Source organism: Lathyrus oleraceus, chromosome 7 (genome assembly GCF_024323335.1).
Source record: "Lathyrus oleraceus cultivar Zhongwan6 chromosome 7, CAAS_Psat_ZW6_1.0, whole genome shotgun sequence".
Classification (NCBI taxonomy): Eukaryota; Viridiplantae; Streptophyta; class Magnoliopsida; order Fabales; family Fabaceae; genus Lathyrus; species Lathyrus oleraceus.
Window position 1 is genome coordinate 434,265,358 of NC_066585.1, and position 24,092 is coordinate 434,289,449.

General features: G+C 36.5%; 1 protein-coding gene and 1 long non-coding RNA gene across 2 annotated transcripts; one reads left to right on the top strand and one right to left on the bottom strand.

The window, feature by feature from the left end:
- The first annotated feature begins 20,568 nt into the window (after positions 1 to 20,568).
- On the top strand, positions 20,569 to 22,728 carry LOC127103627 (8-hydroxygeraniol oxidoreductase). Its single transcript, XM_051040875.1, has 7 exons — positions 20,569 to 20,992; positions 21,072 to 21,214; positions 21,292 to 21,329; positions 21,464 to 21,866; positions 21,958 to 22,191; positions 22,273 to 22,431; positions 22,508 to 22,728. Exons 1-7 carry the CDS (start codon positions 20,959 to 20,961, stop codon positions 22,616 to 22,618), a joined length of 1,122 nt encoding a protein of 373 aa, XP_050896832.1. The 5' UTR covers positions 20,569 to 20,958; the 3' UTR covers positions 22,619 to 22,728.
- On the bottom strand, positions 22,722 to 23,361 carry LOC127103628 (uncharacterized). The gene is made up of 3 exons (XR_007794784.1): positions 23,280 to 23,361; positions 23,028 to 23,156; positions 22,722 to 22,943 (listed from the first exon to the last, which is right to left on the bottom strand). It is a non-coding gene; the product is annotated as an uncharacterized LOC127103628 (long non-coding RNA).
- Positions 23,362 to 24,092: the final 731 nt, after the last annotated feature.

A 24,092-nucleotide genomic window follows, 5' to 3' on the forward strand; every position in this document is an offset into this window, starting at 1 on the left:
TTTTAGGAGACAGGTATAAGACCATTGAGTGGCATCCAGTATCCGCTTTTATTTACTTTCATCTGTTACCATGTTCATATTATTGCTCATTTGTAGCCTATTCCTAAGGACCCACTTGAATCATCTTCTATATGATTTCAAGAGGTGGACCCTCCTAAGAAATTTTACATTCACTCTTCTATTCCATTCACCCCATTGTGTCCTAAACTTTTCACACATGTTTCAAAACTTGTATATATATGTTGTGCAAACATTCTCACCTTCTTTCCCAAATTAGAAACTTGGACCTTAAGTCCATGATTTTCCAAACTTCATTTTTGTAAATACTTCATTTTGAATTGACTTTAATCATACTTTGAATTTTTGTAAATAATCCAAATAACTTCACCCATTCAAATGATTTTGTGGCTTTGTCCATGTTTGTTAAGTTTTCATACATCAGCTATAGGTTTGATTTACCCTAGTTGGTTGATATTAATCTCACCTATTTGTCCTTAGTTGATTGAATTGTAAGTCTTCCTTGCTTATTATAGGGTTAACCCCTCTCTAGCAAGTTGAAGCTTTTCTCACATGGTGGACTTGTTGTTTCTTAAGGTTGAGTTTTCTCCCGTGGGTAACGTAAGACCTTTGAGCTTGTGTTTTAAAATTGAATCCACTAACTTTTGGAAGTTTTTAGCCGAACTACGAGGTTTTGATCCTGTAAAGGTACGTAGGCAATGGTTATCCATCCAAACACAAAAATAATTAACTTGTACATTCTTTTCTCATCATCCCAATCATGTTTGCACAATATGTCAGAACAAATAAATATTTTTATACAACAAAGTGTGAAAAGGGCTCCCTAGGAGTACCTAGGACGCATTGGGTGCCTAACACCTTCCCATTGCGTAATTTACCCCTTACCCAGACTCTCTGATCTTTTCATTGGTTTTCTACGAGTAAAACTTCTTAGGCTTTTGTTCGCTTTTTAGCCAGTCCTTAGGATAAATAAAAGTGCGGTGGCGACTCTATGTTTATTGTATACTTTGCTTATGATTTAACCAATAGATCATATAGCGACGAATACACCGCTACAGAAAAGTGGCGACTCTGCTGGGGAATGGCATGATATACCTTGGTGGTATTGCCCACTTTTCATCTTTGTTGTGTGATATATTATTATCTGTTATTTGACATATTTTTGTACAATTTGGGATAACTGTATTGATTGTAATGTTTGAATTGCTTGATATACAAATGCTGTTTGCTTTGGTGATCTCTGTGAGATGAGTTCTATACCCGAACTCGAGTGCACTCTAGGATAGGAGAATGGCGTAGTCTTGTCGATTGGTGTGGAGTATTCCTTAGCCAGTTGACTTGCGAGTCCATTCACTTGGTGGAGGTCATGTTGGATTGATAATGTCACACAAGTCATTTGTGGTTAGGCATTATTCGTTCAATCATGTGCCTTAGAAGCCAAGGACCTTAGTTTACCAAACCCATCTTGGCCTATTTTTAGGACGTAGTGCGGAGGTCGTTCAGATGTCAGATCTGATGCGATTGTTACGCGATACTACACTCATAAGAGTCTCTCTTGAGAATATTTTTGGAATACGAGTATTCGTTCCTCCGATAATATTCGAAAGATGGGACGATGATTATGGGAACCTCTGGTAGAACATGTCTGGCAGGTTTAAACCCTAGTACACTCCCTTTGGGTGGTTCTTAACCAAGACTCCATGCTCGTGACTCTCAGCAAACCCGTGATTCGTGGTTGAGTCGTTCAGACACCGTTAATATCAATGGAACCTGGGTGTTGATCAGGTGTAAAACCTAAATCCACCAAGACGGATGATTGATATTAAGGATGTCAGAGCCGGTTCATGTACCGTTAATATCAATGGAACTTGGGTGTCGATAAGGTGGAAACCTAAATCCACCAAAATGGATGATTGATATTAGGGATACAATGAGCTTTCCCATGACCTTTGTTTGGTGTGCCTTGTTTGATCCTTGAGTGTGATTGTTGCATTCATACATTCATGCATTCATCCGCATCCATATGAGAAAATTTTCATGGAACTCAAAGGAGTTTATTTGCAAAAAATTTCAAACATGGAAAAATCGGGAAAAAATTTTCACCTGATATATCTGATGAGATATTCTCATATATGATCAAAATGTTAAAATTTCAAAGTTTGCAAATAAAACCTTCGAGTTCCTTTGAAATAAAAAACAAGCATATGCATAAACACTTCATGCATCATTTGCATAAGCAGGCATTTTGTTCCGGTCTCCCGTCCTATGGTCTGACCCTGCGATCTTCATTTATTTTGAAGACGCACTTCGCCGGTACTATACCAGAGCCAATCTCTACCAGATTGATGGATCATCCTGAGTAAGAGAGCTGTGAACTCAGAGAGATATTTGCCAGACTAAGTACTGTTGATGGATTTATTCCTGGTTAACCAATCCCGGGCTGGCATTGGCTACTGTTCTGGGGCATATAATGAGCACGGTCTGTTCACAAGTGGAGGATTCATCCATGATGATCAGTCTGTTGAAGAGGAAGCTGCTGCTATCATTGAAGAAGATACAGAGGATATGAGCAATTTTGTTATTCCTGGTGGTGTCTGCCACAATTGGGTCGCTGTGGATGTTCCTACAGTTATCCATAGATCAGAGTAAATATGCTCACTTTGTTTAAAACCCTTCTCCCATGCCAAAAGGAGAAGTGATGACATTATTGGCTCATATATACAATGATGTTTTCATTCAATTAATGCATTGTTAAACATTTGTTTTTCCATTTGTTTTCACTTTTTGCTTTTTGCATGAAATCAGTGATCACAAAAAACCATGAAAAACAAAAACAGCTTTTTCATCTGCATAAATGATTTGCTTGTTTAAAATTCAAAAGCTTTTCGTTATCCAGAATCATTATGCAGGGATTTCTAAACCCATTGAACATAATGATCCAACGCCATCTCCCAAATTTGAATTCCTTGTATTCGAGGCAGAGGAAGATGATGTTGAAGGGGATTCCTGATGAGATTACCCGAGCACTTGAGCAATGAAAAGCAGATCATTCGGCTGCGTCTCAAGAACCCAGCAACAGTCAAACTGGGGCATTACAAATGTAATGTAAAAAAAAAAAAAAAAAAAAAAGAGAAGAGGGTGAAAAAATCAAAATAAAAGCAAAAATCAGGAAAAAAATTTCAAATAGAAAAAAGAATAAAAGAAGCCTGACACCCTCAAAGTCCCTAGTTGACTGATGCTGAATGGATTCAGAGTCGTTATGATCAACTGAATTTGATTGAAGAGAAGAGATTAACTGCCATGTGTCATGGTCAGTTATATCAGCAGAGAATGAAGAAAGCATTCGATAAGAAGGTCAAGCCTCGCGTGTTCCGAGAAGGTGACCTCGTACTCAAGAAAGTCTTGTCTTTCGTGCCCGATTCCAGGGGCAAGTGGACTCCAAACTACGAGGGTCCATATGTTGTTAAGAGAGCCTTTTCAGGCGGTGCTTTGATGCTTACAACAATGGATGGGGAGGATTTCACTCGTCCTGTGAATTCAGATGCAGTTAAGAGATACTTTGCCTAGTAAAAAAAAAGTATATGCAAATGAAAAACAGAATAGCTCGCTAAGTGGAAAACCCGAAAGGGCGGCTTAGGCAAAAAATGAGTGTCTCAATGGAAAACCCGCAAGGGTAATCCAGAAAAAATCAGAGACTTGAAAAAAAGCATATTTGCATCCCGATAGATTGAGTACCTCACCCTGGGGCAATCTAGGCAAAAATTAGGGATTCGGCAAGTAACTGCATCCTGACAAGACTTTCTGTTCACCAGCTGTCTTTTCGTCAGAGGATTCTCGATTCGTCGTCAACTGAAGCTTCGAATACATCGAGATTCAAATTGGTAGAGAAAGGATCATTATGTTCAATGTAGCCCTCTTCCAATATATATCACTGATTTCAAATTTGTACAGATCTATGGAGCCTTGCCATTTGCAGACTACCATTCCATCAAATAAATTTGAGCTTTTTATCCAATTATTTGCACTCTTATTTGTTTCAATTCAACAAATGTTTTGCATGTTTTAATTGATAAAATATCATTGTTTTGAACAAATCAAATTTTTCAAAACTGTTGTTTTAAACAAAGTGAATATTCACAATGTTGAAAGGATACCTGAGGATATCTCAGTGCTCTCCCAAGGGTGGTATGATTCCCAACAGGTAAGACGTTTGTTCATATTCCTGGTTTGGTTGTATCCCTTTCTCCAGATCTTTGTTGGGGTTGTTCCTCAAGTAAAGTTGTTGGTGGGGTTGTTCCCCAGCATGATCACAAGTAGAGTGTTGTTGAAGACTCAGTTTTCTCCGGCAGCAGTTTCTCTCCAACATGGATGTTATTTCTGGAAGATTCAGTCAGTGGGTTGCTATCCCCGTACTTTATCTATCCCCTCAGCGCAGTCGCGAGTAGAGCGGGTATTGATATCCCCATCATGGTCGCTAGCAGGTTGTTGTCATCCTCTCCAGTGCAGTTGCCAGCAGAGTTGTTGATTTCTCTCCATCAGAGTATTGTTTCTCCTCAGCAGAGCGGGATTTATTTTCCTACTCAGTGGTTGTTTGGGTTGATATCCCAGTTTTTTTTTCATCCATCCCTCCTCAGCTTTGTCTGCAGAACGGTTGTTGTGGCAATATCGCCTGTTGGATCTCCAATCCCCAGTACGGTCGGTTGATAGCTCTGTCATCCAGAGAATGGATTGATTTCCTGATTACTTTTGATCCTCAGTAGGGTGGCTTATATTGCAGAATCTACTGATGTGATCCTTCAGATGCATATTCTCCCCAAGTAGAACGGTTTGTTACAGGATCTACTTGCGTGGTGTTTTCTCCTTCAGTGGGTTGTTCCCCGAGTGAGTAGCCGGCGGTTTTCCCCAGTAGAGTTTCTTATGCAGATATATTCTACTTGGATGATGTTATTCTCCTTCAGTGGGTTATTCCCCGGATTTGTTTGGAGTTGTTATGACTGTTGTTTCTCAGTTGATACTGGGACCCCCTGCAGATGTTTTGAGAATTTCTCTTGTTCCCAACAGATTCGTCTTGGTGGCGGTTTCGCCCGTTGTGACTCTCTGTGCCTTAATTGGGACTTTCGCTGATTCATTACTCAGAGATTTGGTGTATCCTGATATCTCCGATCTGCTGCTCCCCAGCAGTACCCGCAGATCTTTGCCGTATAGCATATTAGATCTCCGCAGATTGGCTTTCCAGCTGGTTTTTCCCCTGGAAGTATAGTACCGGACGTTTGATTCCGGGACTGTTGTGTTAGATATGTCTGTTTTGTCAGCATTCATCAAACATAAAAACACGTATTCATGCATATTCATGAAACATTCAGATATTCATGTTGCATTGTTTGCCATATATCTCTTGTTTGTTCATCTCCTGCTATGGGTTTCATAGATCTCTCTAAAAGATCTCCCCAAGCGGATGTCGGGTTTTGAATCTCTCCATATAGAGTCAGCCCCGTAAGCAAAAAAAGTCTGTCTTTCCTTCTGCAGTTCTCCACCGAGATACTTCCTCGTGGATGACGGTTTCTTCCGTTTCCTCCCAACATATATATTGGGGTGGATGTTCCTATTGAGTTATATCCTCATAGGACGTGTCTTGATTCAGTCTGTCTTTTCGGAATATTCCCGAATTGGCGTTTTGTCAAATATCTTGTGCTTCCCAGTGGGTTGTTCCCCAGCGGAGTTTTCGGGCCTCTACCCTGATACCGGTAGTTGTAAGTCCTATTGTTCCTCCTTTCCTCTTGGCGGAATTTGTGGTTATATACCTTTTATTCCTCAGCAAGAGTCGATTGGCCTCTACCCTGATACCGGTAGTTGTAAGTCCTAATTTTCCTTGCCTTTTGATGAATTGGTGGTTATATACCTTTTATTCCTCGGCAAGAGTCGTTGGTTTTCTGCCTAGTTGTGGGTAGTCGTAAATCATATTTTCTTACTCTCCAACAGAGTTTGTGGTCTGTTATAAACCTCATTTTGGTTTCTCGTGCGGATTCGTGATTTATTCTATCCCCACGCAGAGTTTTTGGTTTTCTACCCCGTATTCGGTAGATGTAAACCCTAATTTGTGGTTATTCCCACCAGAGTATGGCTTCTACCCCGTATTCGGTAGTTGTGAGTCCTATCTCTTTTCCCTTAGCGGAGGTAACCCTTTGTGGTTCGATCTGACTATTGGTGAATTTTCTGTTGTTGTGGTTTTATCCCTAACAGAGTTGGTATCTCCCTGTGGTGATTTTGATCCCCAGTTGAGTGTGTGGTCTTCTACCCCGTATTCGGTAGTTGTAAATCCCGTGTTATGGTTTTGTTCTCCCCATCGGAGTTTGTACCTTGTGGTGCAGATGGATAATTGCCGGTTGCCTGCAATTTTATCCCAGCTGAGTCTTTGGTTCTACCCAGTAGTCGGTATTGTTAACCTCTTGTTTCTTCAGCCAGATTTTTGGTGTTCTACCCCGTATTCGGTAGACGTAAACCCTAATCTCTTTGTGGTTATCTTCATTCGTTATTCGATGTTGATATTCCTCCTTTCTTCTGGGTAGTTGCTCTTGAGTAAGCACTTATATCCCCAGTAAGTCTTCTGGATCATTGCCGTATGCTTGCGATGTTATCCCTTTTGAAGTCGCCAGTGGGTCTTTTCACCGTTTGCTAGTGATTCATTCCCCGGATTATTGATTGATTCTCAATGTATCCCCAGCCAGTCCCTGCGGATAATTGCCGGATGCTTGCAATTTATCCCCAGCGGATCGTCTCTCATTTACCCGTTTGCTTGGTAATGATTGTTGCTTTTTGATTGGTCATCTTTATATACCTAGTTGGTATCCCGATGCCTTTCTTTTCGGTCGATTTATCCTTTATTAACCCAGTAACCGGTTGTGGATAATCTTCCATGCGAGTGTATTATTCACGTTCTGACGGTAATGAATAATATAGCTCATGCACTCTTCAGCTGAAGCCTTGTGTTGCCCTGATCGAGTAAGATTCGTATTTCCCTTTGCGGAGTCGAATATTTGTTTGTTTCGGATAATTGCCGGATGCTTGCAATTTATCCTCCTTTGAGTTGTCTTTCGTTTACCCGGATGCTTGGTATCGATTGTCTCTCTTTTTTGGTTAGTCACCTATTATATACTTCGGTATCTCTGGTGTCTTTTCCTTTCGAGTATATTATTCACGGTCTGCCGGTAATGAATGATATTTCTCATGCGCTCTTCAGTTGGAATCCTTTGTTGATTTTCCCCAACTGAGTAAGATTCGTATTCTTTGTAGAATCGAATATCCATCCTTTAACCAGTTGTGTTTTGGATGATGTGTGTTTTGGCATATATACCAATCCACGTTTTCGGTAGATCACCTATTATATGCTTCGGTATCTCTGGTGTTTCTTACCATGCGAGTTTATTATCTACGTTCTGACGGTAATAGATAATATATCTCATGCGAGTATTCTTATCCACGGTCTGCCGGTAATGGATATTATATCTCATGCACTCTTTGGGTTTGTGTCCCCATTTGAGTAAGATTCGTTTTCCCGTTGTGGATTCGAATGTCCATCTTGTAAGTTCGATTTGCTTTTTCAAGCCCTCCTTTCGGATGATGAGTGTTTTGGCATATATACCAATTCACGTTTCGGTCGGTCACCTATTATATACCTCGGTATCCCTGGTGCTCCTTCCTTCTACTCCCTATTATGACCTTGGTCCCCTGTGGAGTCAGATTTCCTGAGTTTATGTACCTTTTTCAGGTCTTTCTCAGATGATTGGTTGATTGATATCTCTCACCCTTATACCGGTCTTAGATATTCATTCTTCCTGAGTTTGTTACCCTTATACCGGTGACATCTCATCCTTTGGCTTCCCCTGGAAAGTCTTTTCTAGATTTCCCCAGCGGAGTTGTGTTTCTATTTGTGTTGCTGTATTGGTGTTCTCCCCAGTACATGCATTTTGCGAGTCAGCTTGAGTCTTTCCAACAGTTTGTTTTCCTTTGGAATTGCTTCTATCCCCGGCTTGAGTCCTTTAATTCCCCAGTGAGGTCTCCAGTCTGATTTCTGTTATACTAATCAGAGTCGTGCCTCGCGCACGTCGTGTCAGTTTTGTTTTCCCCAACTCAAAGTCGTGTCCTGCTCACACATTCTTTTTCCTTTATTATCCCCATAAGAGTCTTGTTAGAGTCTCTGGCCCTAGTGAGTGTATTACTCCGATGGATCGTCTTTTCTTCTGTGTGAACCATATATTCCCCACAGAATTTGCTTTTGCATGCATACATCTGCATCATGAGGTCTCTTAGGGACCAAAATTCGTCTCATCACTATTATTTAAGCCCATTCTACCGCGTCGAGATGAAGATTTCTAAACTTCACCTCTCCGGATAGAATGACCTTAAATAGGGGCATCTGTAAGACCCCAATTTTGGCCCTAAGATCCCTCATGGCCCATAGCATATCATATCATGGCCTCAAGGATCATTGCATACCCTAGCTGCCCTCCTAGTGGGTGGGGTACCTTCTGAGTGTGGTTCTTGATCACCAAGCATGTATTGCATTTGTATATCATTGCTTTTCATATGTTTACTAACCAAAAGTACAAAAATATTATCATCTAACCATGTTGCTTGCAGATGAAGCAATCATCAGTCTGTCAGTTAAAATCAGGCATTGAGCATTAGAGGGTGACCATTCTTGAAGAATTTGGACACCATGATCATTCATAAAGAGTTCATATAACTTGTGATATCATTTGGAATCAAGGTCTCAATTGAAAGAGGCTTGGAATTCATCAGAACATGCCCCAGTCAAGAAAAGTCAACTGTGGTCAACTGTGCATTTAATCAGGGATTGGAAGGTGTGAGATGGTTAGAAAGACCTCATTCATGTCCATACAAGTCTCATTTGGAATTTCAAAGATCAAGGTTGAAGGATTTGAAGTCAGACAAAAAGTTTCCCAAAATGGAAATGACCTGTAATTCTCACCTGCCAAAAATGGAAAGTTTTCTCCCCAAAATTACTTCATCATACAAGCTTCAAATGAAAATTTGTTCAACATAAAAGTTGTAGATCTTGGTCTCACCTTTCTAAAAAGTCCAAGAACTTGAATTTCCCATGTATGGTTGGCAAGTTATGGTCCATTCAATTTCAAAAATGACCCATAATCAGAGGGGCATAACTTCCACATGGAGTGTCCAAATTGGGTGATCTTTTTATGCACAAACTCCATTTGACATGTACTTTCATTGTGCATAATTGGATTTCATCAAAAATGGTCAATGCAAAAAGTCAAATTTCAAGTGTACAGTTAAAGATCCAGGGGCAAAATTGTCCAACTTGAGAAATAATGGGAATTTTTGAGTGGGGATTTTTGCAACACCTCACAAATGATATTTGGAAATGGTTGGAATCATCATAACATGCCAAGGCCTCATGGTTTGAGATTTCACTTTTGAAATGAACTTGAAAAATGAACAAAGTGCCATCACATAGTGAAATTCCAAAATACACATCCAATCAACATGAGACAAGTTGCAACAACTCACACATGTCATTTTGAGAGTGTGTGAGCTGTCAATGAGCTGTCAATGAGCTGGCATGTGAAGTTACTATTTTGCCCTTGCTTGAAAAAATAACAATTTTGCTAATCATTTCCATTTTGATTAATTTGATGATTAAGGCTTGTTTAAGTGGGAGTATATATTCTTAATCCTAACTAACTTCAGAGGTTTCTCACAATTTCACAAATCACAATTCCAAATTCCCTCCAAATTCATCACATTCTCTCAAGAACACAAAAGCCAAAAATCCAAAGAACTTTCTCAATTCTTGATCAATTGGTGAAATTCTTCTTGCTGCAACCTCCAATCAACATCTTCTTCTGCTGTTTTTGGAAATCAACATCAAGAGCCTTGCCAATCGCGACTGTTCATGTGAGCTTCATCCATGGCAAATTCCAATTTCTCTTGATTGGAGCAAATTCGAGCTAAGCAAACGCTTCTATTCATCTTCCCTATCATCAAGCTTGGACTGTTTTGAAGAAACACATCCAAATTCATCACGAATCATCACTGTTGTAGCAAGGTACTCAAAATTCGAGTCTCACGATTTTGCCAATTGTCATATGCGTTGTGTAGGTCATTTGTCATAGGTTAACATGTAGCAATTGGTTTGTAAAATAATTGAGCGAGTTGAGAGAAATCTTGATTCAAAGTAATGATACCAAAACCTAATCCCTTCTATTCGTGAGATTTAGGAAAAATTAATGGAAATCATTGTGATATTTGAGATCCTGAGAACGAGACCTTTCCAACGGTTATAGGCGTGTTAATTTTCATTGAACTTTGGTGTTCATGTGTTCTTGGTGATTCTGGGAAAGAGATGAAGAATTCTGGAAATTTTTCTCCATTTGATCCGCTTGGCTCGTGTTCCTCTTTTGAATTGTGTTTCCCGCGTACGCCTTAGCCAATCAGGAGAAGCCAGCGAAAAACTTAAACGCCGCGTTTTGATCCTAGACGCGCATAATTACCATATTGCCACTGTTATCACTTAATTAATTAAAACAATTGAATAAATTATTTAAAAATCATTTTGACATTAAAAAATTCATAAAAAAATAATTAATGATCAGAAAAAATATGTGGTTTTTTTTGGTAGCTTCCATTTTCCCTGTAGAATTTTATGAGCATATTTTTTTAAATTGTGCTTGGTGAAAAATTGGTTTGACTTAGGGATGTTTGACTTAGGTCATTTTTGTATGCATTTTTGACATGTTCTACCATTTTCAATGTGAAATTCTCATGCCTTAAAAGAAATTCTTGAAAATTTTTGTGGTGATTCTAGACATGCTGATGGTGATTTACATATAAATTTTGTGGATTTTGGATACCTGGTGATTGAGTTATGAATTTTTGAATCTAGGTGTGACAATTTGTGTCACACCTAACTAGGGCAACTTCATGAAATTATTTGCCTAGCCTATGCTTGTTGAAATGGAGTGAAATTTTTCATGGATGATCATTGATATGTTGAAATGCTATGTGAATATTTCTGGATTTTTATTTGGCATTTTCAATTTGATTGATATTTTTCATCTCTGTTTGTCAAATATGCAAGCTTGTGTGACATATGTTGGTATATCTTGTGTGAAATCCTCATATGGTTTTAGATGAACATGAAATTTGGTATGCTGGTTGTAGACACATTGTAGGACATCCCTGTTTTGGTCCCATTCATTTCTTAATTGTTTTCATTGACTTATAAATTTTTGAAGTGAATGCATATGTTGATGCTTTGGTTTGGCTTGAATAATTGTGTCTGGATTTCTTGATTTTTATTGACATAGTTCCTTTTGTCCAATTGAGCTGAAAATTGACATGCTACACCTTGAATATGTCCTGTTTAGGTATGAATTATTTGAGGATTTTTGGAATTGATTTAATATGCTTTTGATGGAATTCATTCTGTTGGGACTTTTGATGTTGCATTTGACCTAATTTGACTTGTTTTGGTCATGAAATGATTATAGTAAATGATATAAACATGGGATCAATTGCTCTTGCTTTTGAATTGCTTTAGCTTGATTTTAGTTGAGAATCATTTGCTGTTTAAAATTTTTTCTCACTTTTGGACCCTAGGCTTGGCCTAGTGGTCTTGTTTCTCACATTTGCTTGATTTTTCAGGATGAAATGCATAATGCATAAAGGAGATTGAACCAAGTCAATAAAATTGAGTTTGTTTGATGTGGAGAACTAACATAACTTTGTTTTGTAGGTTGTGAAGCTTGAGCTTGAGCTTGTAGCTTGCATTTATGTGCTTGTGTTGTTTGTATAGTCTGACTGATTAACATTTGCTGTTTATTGTTGTCTGTCTGAGTACTGATGATACTTGATTGATTGCAGGTACCCTTAGTTGCTCAGTTCTCTTAAGAACTTGCATTGCTTTGCTTAAATAGCAATTTGCATTGAGGTAGACTCTCTATTCTTCATGTAGTCTGGAGACCCGGCCTGTTATTTGGCCGGGCAAACTGTCTGAAGTCCTCCTTAAGAGGCAATGTTTGTGATTGTTTATGTTTGTCCCAAGCAGGAAAAGTCCTCATTTGAGGCAATTGGTGGATATAAGAGATATGTAGCCTATCTCCCACTATTCTGTGAGTCTTCTCCTTGCTCCCATTACATGGTTGTAGCATTGAGATCCCAACCCAAGATCTATCGAGTCAATAAAATGTGGAGAGAGTTCCATCTTTCTGAACTCCCACACCTTCTGATATTCAATACTCTCTCTGACCAGAGATAAGAGTGATGAGGCACACCCCTCATATCCTTTCATCTGCTTCACCTTAGCCCCTCAATGGCAAGGTTAAGAGCAACTTGAACCCTATTACAGTTGGCTTTAATGCCTCACCCTTTTGCTTGAGCCTCATTGAATGGTTATAGTGTGTGCTACTTGAATTTATGTGATTGATTACTTGACTCATTTATACATGATTACTTGATTGCCATTGTGCATTTACTATCATTGATTGCCGTTGTGCATTTATCATCTTTGTTTGCCATTAGTGCATGATCATTTCTTTTGTCCTTGTGACATTGATGTTTTCCCATTGAGGACAATTGTAAGTCCATATTGATTGGCTTTTGTTCCTATGACATGGAAGAGATAGAGTGTAAGACCTCATTGGTCACTCATATCTTCTTTGCTCTTTGTTTGAGCATTGTTGTTGTATGTGAGGATTCATTATAAGTCCCTGTGATGTGGCACTTGTATTCCTAGGATCATACTGTGGAGGTTAACATAAGTCCAGATGGATTGGCAGTTGATTTCCCTGTTTTGTTTTTTGTTTTATTCTGATGGAGATTAGTGTAAGTCCATAGAGTGGCCTCTGATATCCTTACTTGTTTTAGGAGACAGGTATAAGACCATTGAGTGGCATCCAGTATCCGCTTTTATTTACTTTCATCTGTTACCATGTTCATATTATTGCTCATTTGTAGCCTATTCCTAAGGACCCACTTGAATCATCTTCTATATGATTTCAAGAGGTGGACCCTCCTAAGAAATTTTACATTCACTCTTCTATTCCATTCACCCCATTGTGTCCTAAACTTTTCACACATGTTTCAAAACTTGTATATATATGTTGTGCAAACATTCTCACCTTCTTTCCCAAATTAGAAACTTGGACCTTAAGTCCATGATTTTCCAAACTTCATTTTTGTAAATACTTCATTTTGAATTGACTTTAATCATACTTTGACTTTTTGTAAATAATCCAAATAACTTCACCCATTCAAATGATTTTGTGGCTTTGTCCATGTTTGTTAAGTTTTCATACATCAGCTATAGGTTTGATTTACCCTAGTTGGTTGATATTAATCTCACCTATTTGTCCTTAGTTGATTGAATTGTAAGTCTTCCTTGCTTATTATAGGGTTAACCCCTCTCTAGCAAGTTGAAGCTTTTCTCACATGGTGGACTTGTTGTTTCTTAAGGTTGAGTTTTCTCCCGTGGGTAACGTAAGACCTTTGAGCTTGTGTTTTAAAATTGAATCCACTAACTTTTGGAAGTTTTTAGCCGAACTACGAGGTTTTGATCCTGTAAAGGTACGTAGGCAATGGTTATCCATCCAAACACAAAAATAATTAACTTGTACATTCTTTTCTCATCATCCCAATCATGTTTGCACAATATGTCAGAACAAATAAATATTTTTATACAACAAAGTGTGAAAAGGGCTCCCTAGGAGTACCTAGGACGCATTGGGTGCCTAACACCTTCCCATTGCGTAATTTACCCCTTACCCAGACTCTCTGATCTTTTCATTGGTTTTCTACGAGTAAAACTTCTTAGGCTTTTGTTCGCTTTTTAGCCAGTCCTTAGGATAAATAAAAGTGCGGTGGCGACTCTATGTTTATTGTATACTTTGCTTATGATTTAACCAATAGATCATATAGCGACGAATACACCGCTACACCTTTTAGATACCTAAAGATTCTCTTAACAGCAGTTAAGTGAGTCTCCCTAGGATCTGATTGGAAGCAAGCACATAAGCAGACACTGAATAAAATATAAGGTCTAGAAATGGTTAGATAAAGGAGAGATCCTATCATACCTCTGAATAGATTCTGATTTAGCTTACTACTTACCTCTTCTTTTTCCATAATGCATGTAGGATGCATTGAAGTCTTTGCTTGCTTGCATTCTGATAAGTTGAACTTCTTCAGAAGTTCCCTTGTATATTTTCTCTGATGAACGTATGTTCCTTATGAACATTGATCAATATGGATTCTCATAAAGAACTTGAGTTCTCTCATCAGACTCATTTCAAACTCTGCATGCATTGACTAAGCAAAATCCTTGCACGATGAAGCATTAGCAGAACCAAAAATAATATCATCAACATAAATTTGCACAACCAGAATATTATTCTTAAAGGTTTTGTAAAAGAGATTTGTGTCCACTTTCCCTCTGGTAAAATCATTTTCCAAAAGGAAGTTACTTAGTATATCATACCAAGCTCTGGGAGCTTGCTTCAGACCATATAACGAATTTTTCAGTTTAAAAACAAAGTCAGGATTTTGAGAAATTTCAAAACCAGGAGGTTGGTGCACATATACTTTTTCATAAATGTATCCATTTAAGAATGCACTCGTAACATCCATCTTATAAAGGATGATGCTATGATTGACTGCAAACGAAATTAAAAGACGCATAGACTCTAACCTGGAAACTGGAGCAAAGGTTTCTGTATAGTCTATACCTTCTTGCTGACTATAACCTTGTGCTATCAGTCGAGCCTTCCATAATTCATAGGAAGTCTTACCCATAATAGGTATAATAGAAATCCTGTTATGAATATAGCAAGTTGTGTTAGCAACTTCTGCCCATAAATGCTTAGCCATGTCAGTTTCTTGTATCATGGTGCGAGTCATTTCTTGTAGGGTCCTATTCTTCCTTTCTTCAACTCCATTTTTTGTGGAGTTCTAGGACAAGAGAAATCATGGGAAATACCATTTGAATCAAAAATATTTTCAAAATGTTTATTTTTAAATTCTCCACCATTATCACTTCTGACTTTGACTACTTTGCAATTCATTTATGTTTGCACTTGTGAGCAGAAGGTAGAGAACACAGAATGTAACTCATCCTTGTATTTTAAGAACTTTACCCATGTCCATCGACTATATTCATCTATGATTACCAATTCATACTTATATCCATTGATAGAGGCAGTTTTCACTGGACCAAACAAATCAATATGCAAAAGTTCTAACAGTCTAGAGGTAGAAACAACAGTTTTCGCTTTTAAAGATGTTTTGGAAAACTTGCCTTTCTAACATGCTTCACAAAGAGCATATGAAGCGAACTTCAGGTTGGGTAAGCCTTTGACTAATCCAACCTTATTTAGCTGAGAAATCCTTCTCATGCTAACATGGCCCAAGTGCCTGTGCCATACCCATTGCTCCTCATTAACAGACATTGAACATTTTACATTATGATCCTTAAGATCAAAAAGTCTGATTTTGCAAATGTTGTTCTTTCTCTTTCCCTTAAAAAGGATTGTACCATCTTTCTGACTGACAGCCTTATATGACTTTTGATTAAAAATGATATCATAACCATTGTCACTAAGTTGACTAATATACAAAAGGTTATGCATCATACCATCAACTAAAAGAACATTAGTAATAGAAAGAGGTTTATAGCTACCAATAGTTCCGGAGCCAATGATCTATTCTTTCTGGTTTCCTCCGAAACTAATGAAGCATCCAGGATTAAGTTCCAAATCTTGGAAATAAAAAAATCTACCATTTATTACAAAACTAGAAAACATAAAAGGTGTGTTTGATGTATGATATCGCTTGCACTAGACTGGATTTGACACAAGCAGTTAGTCAAGTGTGCAAGTTCTTGTCCAATCCAGGGAAGCAACATTGAGAAGCAGTTAAGTATATCCTAATGTACTTAAAGGTTATAACGAATCATGGTATCATGTTCAACAAGGAGCAGGGTGTTCTATCAGTTGTGGGATATGTGGATTCTGACTAATCAGGTGATCTAGATGATTGGAGGTCTACAATAAGGTATGTCTTTACTCTTGCGGGATACCTGTATGCTAGAAATTATCAGTTCAATCCAAAGTAGTTATGTCTACAACTAAAGCAGAATACATGGTTGTAGCTGAAGTTGTCCAGGAAGCAATATTGCTTACAGGGTTAGTGAAAGAGTTAGGTGTTGAGCAAGGTGAAGTTCAGTTGGATTACTATCTATTTGGCACACATTCGGGTGTATCATGCGAGGACTAAGCATATTTATGTGAGGTTCCACAAGATTAGGGAGTTGTTGGTGTCCGGACAAATATTACTTTAGAAGGTTCACACTTCAGAGAATATAGTTGATATGTTGACCAAGTCAGTCACCAGTGACAAGTTCAAACACTGTTTGGACTTATTACATATTTCTCAGTGTTAAATAGGAGGTGTACCTCCTCAATTTCCAAGAAGAATCATTATGCAAGAAGTCTTTATAGGGCTTTGATATTCGCCAAGGTGGAGATTATCGAATATGACTCATATTGTTGAGATAATTATGGTTGTTGAGATAACTATGGGTTGTTGAGAGTATAACTCATATTGTTGAGATAATTATGGGTTGTTGAGATAATTATGGGTTGTTGAGATAATTATAGATTGTTGAGAGAATAACTCATATTGTTGAGATAATTATAGGTAGAGATAATTGTTTGTTGAGGGAAACTAGGGATTAGGATTTTAGATAAACTAAAACCTCGTATTATATATATGGCTTGTAACATTGTAATATATATCAAATTCACAAGACATAAATAAAAAGGAACATTAGCTACTCTACAGTCGTAGGCGTAGGCAATTTGGACGAACTGTATGAACAAAGCTTTTGTGTGTTTCTCTTTACTCTAATTAGTATTCGCGTTTCTGTTCTAACAATTACTCATTGTTAGCTGGAAAATTTCGTCCGAGGGTGTGCAAGGTTTGGTCGACCACAGGAACGGTCAGAGGATTGGATCGACGAGGCAGAAAACTGGAGTAAGGAGTCGACGTAGAGGGAAGCCCGGCGAAGTCGAAGGCCAACACACTATGATGGAAATTAATCGTGGGTGTCTGAACATGGGAAGTTACCTGCGAACATGGGAGAGGTGCTCCGACATGTGTCATCTCATGAATGGATTGCAAACTCCCAACAGTTATTTTTTACTAGTATTTAAGCAAATTGTAATGATCATTTCAAAGAGGACATTTTTAGCATTGCAGTAGGAGTATACTTGAAGTATCAAAGTGTTTACGAGAAAAGAGTCATCCCCCTACAAAATATACTTGAAGTACCAAAGCGTTTACGAGATAACTATAAGTTGTTGAGAGAATAACTCATATTGTTGAGATGATTATGGGTAAAGATTATTGTTTGTTGAGAGAAACTATAAATTAGGATTTTAGATAAACTAAACTCTCATATTATATATATGGCTTGTAACACTAAAATATATATGCAATTCAAAAGACATAAATAAAAAGGAATGTTAGCTACTCTATAGTCGCAGACATAGACAATTTAATCGAACTGTGTGAACAAAGTTTTTGTGTGTTTCTCTTTACTTTGATCAATATTCGTGTTTTTGTTCTAATAATTAGTCTTCTCAATTTTGTTTTCCATAATTATAAAAAAGGTAAAATGTATGGGACTTACATCAATTTAATATATCTTCTCCTATTTTCTAGCTCCCAATTTTGAAGAAATATGACATTTAATAGCAAACTTCTGAGTATTAGTATTAAAATTTTGAGTAGAGAAATAAAAAAGGCTTAAATGCACTTTTGATTCCCTTAGTTTGATAGTTTTTAATTTGAGTTTCTCCATTTTAAAAATAAGTTGTTTGGTCTTGAACTTTACATCTCTTTAAATTTAGTTGGTCCCCCTCTAGTTTTGCATACGATGATTAAGATAAAAAAATTATTTTTAATGATTTAGAATATTAAGATAATTTATTATTTAATATTTGATATAACTATTTAATAATTAATAATTCTAATTATATTTTTATACAAATTTATTTGAAAATTAATAATTTTAAATTTTAAAAGAATTACAATATGGGGTTTTGGGCCTAAACTATTTAAGCATCTTTCCAATCCTTATGAATATATTAGTCTAAATTTGATTGATATATATAAACACTAATAATACTTTTATCAACAAATCGATGTAGGACTTTAAGTGTAACTAATAATTTCCTTTCTTATATTTCCATCAACACTATTCTTTCTTCTATTGTTCTTTCTCACCTACTTGTGTTTCTCCATCTTATAGTTCTTTTTCACCTCCATAATATGATTAGAAATTCTTGAACTCAATTCAAATAGTTATTTTTGCTTTAAGTGGTTCATGATATGGGAGGATGGAGGGATTTTCTTGAAAGTTGTCAAGAGTTGTGCAAACATCACAATAAAATCTAGAATATATGAGAACACTTGAGTAATTTAACATATGTTGCTACTTCATAAAAATATTATACTATGAAATGGTCAATTGGACCTAGACTACTCTTAGTTGAACTAACTTGATCCAATTTAGAGGTTAAAATTATCATGTGCATTATTTCTAACATGATAGATAGAAAGAACATGTTTGAAAACAAATTATGAATATGAAATAATCACGAAAAAAGCTTAGTTTGCACCTAGAAAAGCAAGAGTCTTGAAAAATGACAGGACATATATCAAGGCTTATTGGCTCATTTGAGTACATGGTTGTAGCTGAAGCTGTCAAGGAAGCAATATGGCTTACAAAGTTAGTGAAAGAGTTGGGTAGGGATGGCAATTTGACTCATCCCCAATGGGTACCCGCAAATATACCCACAATGGGTAGGGTAAAAACCCGCAAAAATGGATACGGGCATGGGCTCGGGTAATTACCCATAAAAATAAGCAGGTACGGATGCGGGTATTGGCACCTTGGTACTCAGCCCGCCTCATACCCGCACACAATATATTTATATATATTTATTTTTATTTATATATTTTAGTTTATATTATTATATAAAAATGTATGTCTATCAATTATAAAATGTATAGCAATGATAAATAATTACATATTTAATATAAGTGTTCGTTTATTTCAACAATAAATTGTTTGAATTTTTTTTAATGTTTTTAAAAACTTAAAATTATATGATATTTTATAATTGATCTATTTATTTTTAATAGGAATCCGGGTCACGGGTACGGGTATGGGTACTTACATACCCAGAGGGCACGGGTACGGATGCTAACTTTGACACCCAAGCGGGTATGGGCTCGGGCACGGGGATTTTTTCAAATCGCGAGTATAGGGATGGATACTATAGTACCCTGCCCAAACTCTGCCCATTTCCATCCCTAGAGTTGGGTATTGAACAATGTGAAGTTCAGTTGCATTGTGATAGTTAGAGTATTATCTATTTGGCAAACAATCAGATGTATCATGTTATGACCATGCATATTTATGTGAGGTTCCACAAGATCAGGGAGTTGTTGGCGTTCGGACACATATTACTTCAGAAGGTTAACACTTCAGAGAATGTAATTGATATATTGACAAGTCAGTCATCAGTGACAAGTTCAAACAATGTTTGGACTTATTACATATTTCTCAGTGTTTAGTAGGAGGTGCACCTCCTTAATTTTCAGGAAGAATCATAATGCAATGAGTCTTCATGGGGGTTTGATATTCGCCAAGCTAGAGATTGTTGAATATTAGTCATATTTTTGAGATGATTATGGTTATTGAGATAACTATGGATTGTTGAGATAACTATGGGTTGTTGAGAGTATAACTCATATTGTTGAGATAATTATGGATTGTTGAGATAACTATAAGTTGTTGAGATAATTATGAGTAGAGATACTTGTTTGTTGAGGGAATTGAGAATAAGTTACTAACAATCCGCAACTACAATAATACATATTCAAACCTCCACAAATATATGAGCTTAAGTCCAAATCAATTTATTTTTAAATTTGTACAATTTAATTTCTAAATAAATTTCTAAATTTTTTTAATTAAAATAATAATAAATAAACAATCCTACTCAACACAAAAGTGGTCAACTAAATTTTCATGACTTTGGATCATCTCCTCCTTTTTTTCTCTCATTCCTCTCTTAATCTCATTCTCTTTAAAATGATTTTATTAAGAGAGAGATAGAGAAGAAGGAGATGATAACAGGAAAAAAAAAAAGGAGAGGATCCAAGTCCGAATCTCCACTCAAAGGAGAGAGAAAAACTACACTTAAGACGATGGTCAATCCAATGTTACTTAAACTTAATGTTCCAACACGAGATGGATTGCATATTTCAGTCAAAACAGTCAATACATATCCGGATTTATGATGAATTTTAAATGAAGTTTATTTAAAATTCATAATGTGTTTCTCATATAAGAGAGTGAAGGATAAGTCAACTAACTTAAATTGACAACTACAATAATACATATCTTTTGTTAATTTAATATAATTGGTTTGAATATGTAGTGAAGAAAAAACGTCCACCTGAAGTGATACAGCACCACATAGGATGTTATCACAAAGAAATAAACATGTTATCCACGACTCCCTAGAAACACCAAGTCCGAAGAATGGATAATTACTTGCAAAAGTAGCTAGTGATAGTACAACTCAACAACAAACCATAACTATGATATCAATATCAAGTGACACTTACGGCTTTAATCTCTAACAACTGATCACATTTCACACTCATAACTTCATTACAAATTGACATAACATATTTTTTATTCCATTGTGAAAGGGGTGAACTCGTGGCCAGTTGTTTACATTATCCGAGTTTTTTTTAATTGACAAAACAAACTACACGTTGTGTGTTTTTTGCAGCCCAGATTCAGATTCCATTGCATTTGTATCAAAAATGTCAAGATCCAAAGAGGTTATTACTTGCAAAGGTATACCATATCATATGATTCTTAGACTCATTACTGTGATTCAACAACATATGAAACATTTGTGTTTATTGGATTGTAGCTGCAATATGCTGGGGTGTAGGAAAGGCAGCGACGGTGGAAGAGATACAAGTGGAACCACCAAAAGCAACAGAAGTTCGAGTTAAGATGTTGTGTTCTAGTGTCTGCCATACAGACATTTCAAGCCTTCAAGGATTCCCACATGTTAGTCTACTCACTCATTCACATAACTTCAATCCTATATATGCTGCGTTTTAACTTTATTATTAACTCATTTGCAGAATCAATTTCCTCTAGCACTTGGACACGAAGGAATTGGGTAATAATAATACATTTTGTGTTGTATCTTAGTTATTTACATTTACATTACTCAGGTCAGAATTATAAGTATATATTTTCTTTTCAGATTCATTGAATAATTAATGTATTATGATTTTTGTGTAAACGACACAGTGTTGTAGAGAGTGTTGGTGATGAAATAACAAATCTAAAGGAAGGTGATTTGATAATTCCAACATACATAGGGGAGTGTGAAGAATGTGAGAACTGTGTTTCAGGGAAAACTAATTTGTGTTTGACACATCCTGTAAGATTGAATGGTCTAATGCCGGATAACACTTCAAGGTTGTCGGTACGAGGTCAAACACTGTATCATGTTTTGAGTTGTGCTACATGGTCGGAGTATGTGGTTGTTGATGTCAACTACCTTCTCAAAGTTGATCCAACCACTAATTTAGCTCATGCTAGTTTCATTTCATGTGGTTTTTCAACCGGGTATGGAGCTTGTTGGAAGGAAGCAGCTGTTGAAACCGGTTCAACCGTAGCTGTTTTTGGTCTCGGGGCTGTTGGATTAGGGGTATGTATAATATATGATGTATGATATGAACAAAGAACAATAATTTTATCTTGTTTGAAAATTGAAACTCGATTTGGAATTTGTGGTGCAGGCCATAAGTGCGGCCAAGATGATGGGAGCAAGTAAGATAATTGGAGTTGACAGAAATGAGATGAAGAAAGAAAAAGGAGAAGCTTTTGGAATGACACACTTTATAAATACTAATGTTTCTGATAAATCTGCTTCTGATTTGGTTAAAGAGTTAACTGGAATGGGTGTAGATTACTGTATTGAATGTACTGGTGTTGCATCTATGTTTACCGAATCTGTGGAAGCCACAAAAATGGTAATCACTAATCAATGTTGCCTCATAGTACTTGATCCTAATTTGTGGCTCTAAACTTTTGTATATGTAATGTATAAATAGGGAACAGGTAAAACAATTGCAGTTGGGATAGCAGCTGAACTTGTTGTGCCATTTGGACTTCTTGCCATCGTGTTTGGTAGAACCTTAAAAGGTTCTGTTTTTGGAGGTATAAAAGCTAAATCCGATCTTTCCATCATTGCTCACAAATGTCAAAAACAGGTAATCTCGTGTGTTCGTTGTTAATAAATGACACATAATCTTGAAGTGTTTCATAATAAAATTGGGTTATTTACAGGAATTCCCTCTTGAAGAACTTTTCACTCATGAGGTTCCTTTGGTTGATATAAACAAAGCATTTGAGTTACTGAAACAGCTCGATTGTGTGAAAGTTGTTATCAAGATGTAATGTTATATTTATTGCAGTTAAGATCAAATTCGAATAAATTTTTGGAGAAAATATTAGAGTTCTATGTACTGGTAATAATATTTGCATTATATAATATATTCAGGTGATAATTCTCTTTCTTTGGCATATATTTGCATCATACATTCAAGAATCAAATTATATTTGAAATATTTGAGTTCTTTTGATTTTCATGGTATATATGGTAACCTTAAATTGTATAGTATCTAACACGGTGTAATGAAACATCAAAAGGAGATTAAAGAGAAGCAGTACCTTGAGAAATCGCAGTATGAAAAGGCATCAATAAATCAATGCTTCGAAAATCCTTTAAAACAAAACACATTAGTAACAATACCAAAATTCAACTAGATAAGCACAAACAAACACCCTTTACAAGCACCTAGTTTACCTGCCTTACACAACTTCTTCTGCAACTTCTAATTATCCAACTTTCTTTTCACTTTAAGGCACGAACCCAACTCATCATGTTCTATGTTCTCTAATAAATTGTTTTTTCTTGGAAAACCAGTGTCCAGCCCTATCACGAGTAACAGGGAGAATCAATCACACCGAACACAATACATAAATTGTTAGCGGTATAAAAATGTGACAAGAGAGGAGGGTAATAAGAGATCGGAAACAAATTGAGAGAATAAAAAACCATGGAAGAGAGAGTTCATGCTAGAGCAAGTGAGAATGGCGAATAGCAGAGATTCCAAAGAATGGATGGCGCGAGAGGCGGGGTATTTGAAATTCTAATGCTCTGTAAAAAAACAATAATTAGGATTTAAAAATCCTCACTTTTTATTGTATAGATGTTTTTATTTTATTTTACCAATAGTTAAATATGTTAACGGTATTATCTAGAGAAATATGCTCTCTCATTTCTTTAAAAAAATCTTAGGCAAAATTTTTAAAATATATTTGAATTTGTGATATGGAATGAAATGGAGTGGTAACTAATATGATTTTATTATTTTGGATTTGCAAATAATGGATTGAATGCAATGGAACATAATTCCATCCTATTCTATTTAATTTCTCATTTTTTATTCAATTCAATTTGGGGTGTATGTCATAGAATAAAATATTTTTAATAAAATAATTAAATAATAGAGTGAGATTTATATTTCATTCCAATTCATTATATTCCACTTCACTCATCTCCGTTATGTTTCATCACTTCAAACATAGACGTGTTTGATGGTGGTCACCTCCCACCTTCATGTTGCTTCCATCTACCACCCTTATGGTGGTCATCCCCATATTTGTCAAGCCTCCTCTTTGTCTACTGATCCGGCCGCCACCCAAATCACCACAAGTAGGAGATGGAAAGTTTGTTAAGGTTGTTTTTAGCATCTCATACATAACAACTTAACCGTGTGTAACTCTCATCCCTATTTCTACTAACTCTCGTCCTTGTTTCTACTACCACATCTTTGATGTTGGCTACATTTCGCTCATCCCCAAATTG

Bases quoted from the DNA above. Each gene is read 5' to 3' on its own strand.
- LOC127103627 (XM_051040875.1), top strand. From the start codon at position 20,959: ATGTCAAGATCCAAAGAGGTTATTACTTGCAAAG. The intron at 22,192-22,272 runs GTAATCACTAAT...ATGTATAAATAG, and splicing joins CTGTGGAAGCCACAAAAATG to GGAACAGGTAAAACAATTGC. The intron at 22,432-22,507 runs GTAATCTCGTGT...GGTTATTTACAG, and splicing joins CTCACAAATGTCAAAAACAG to GAATTCCCTCTTGAAGAACT.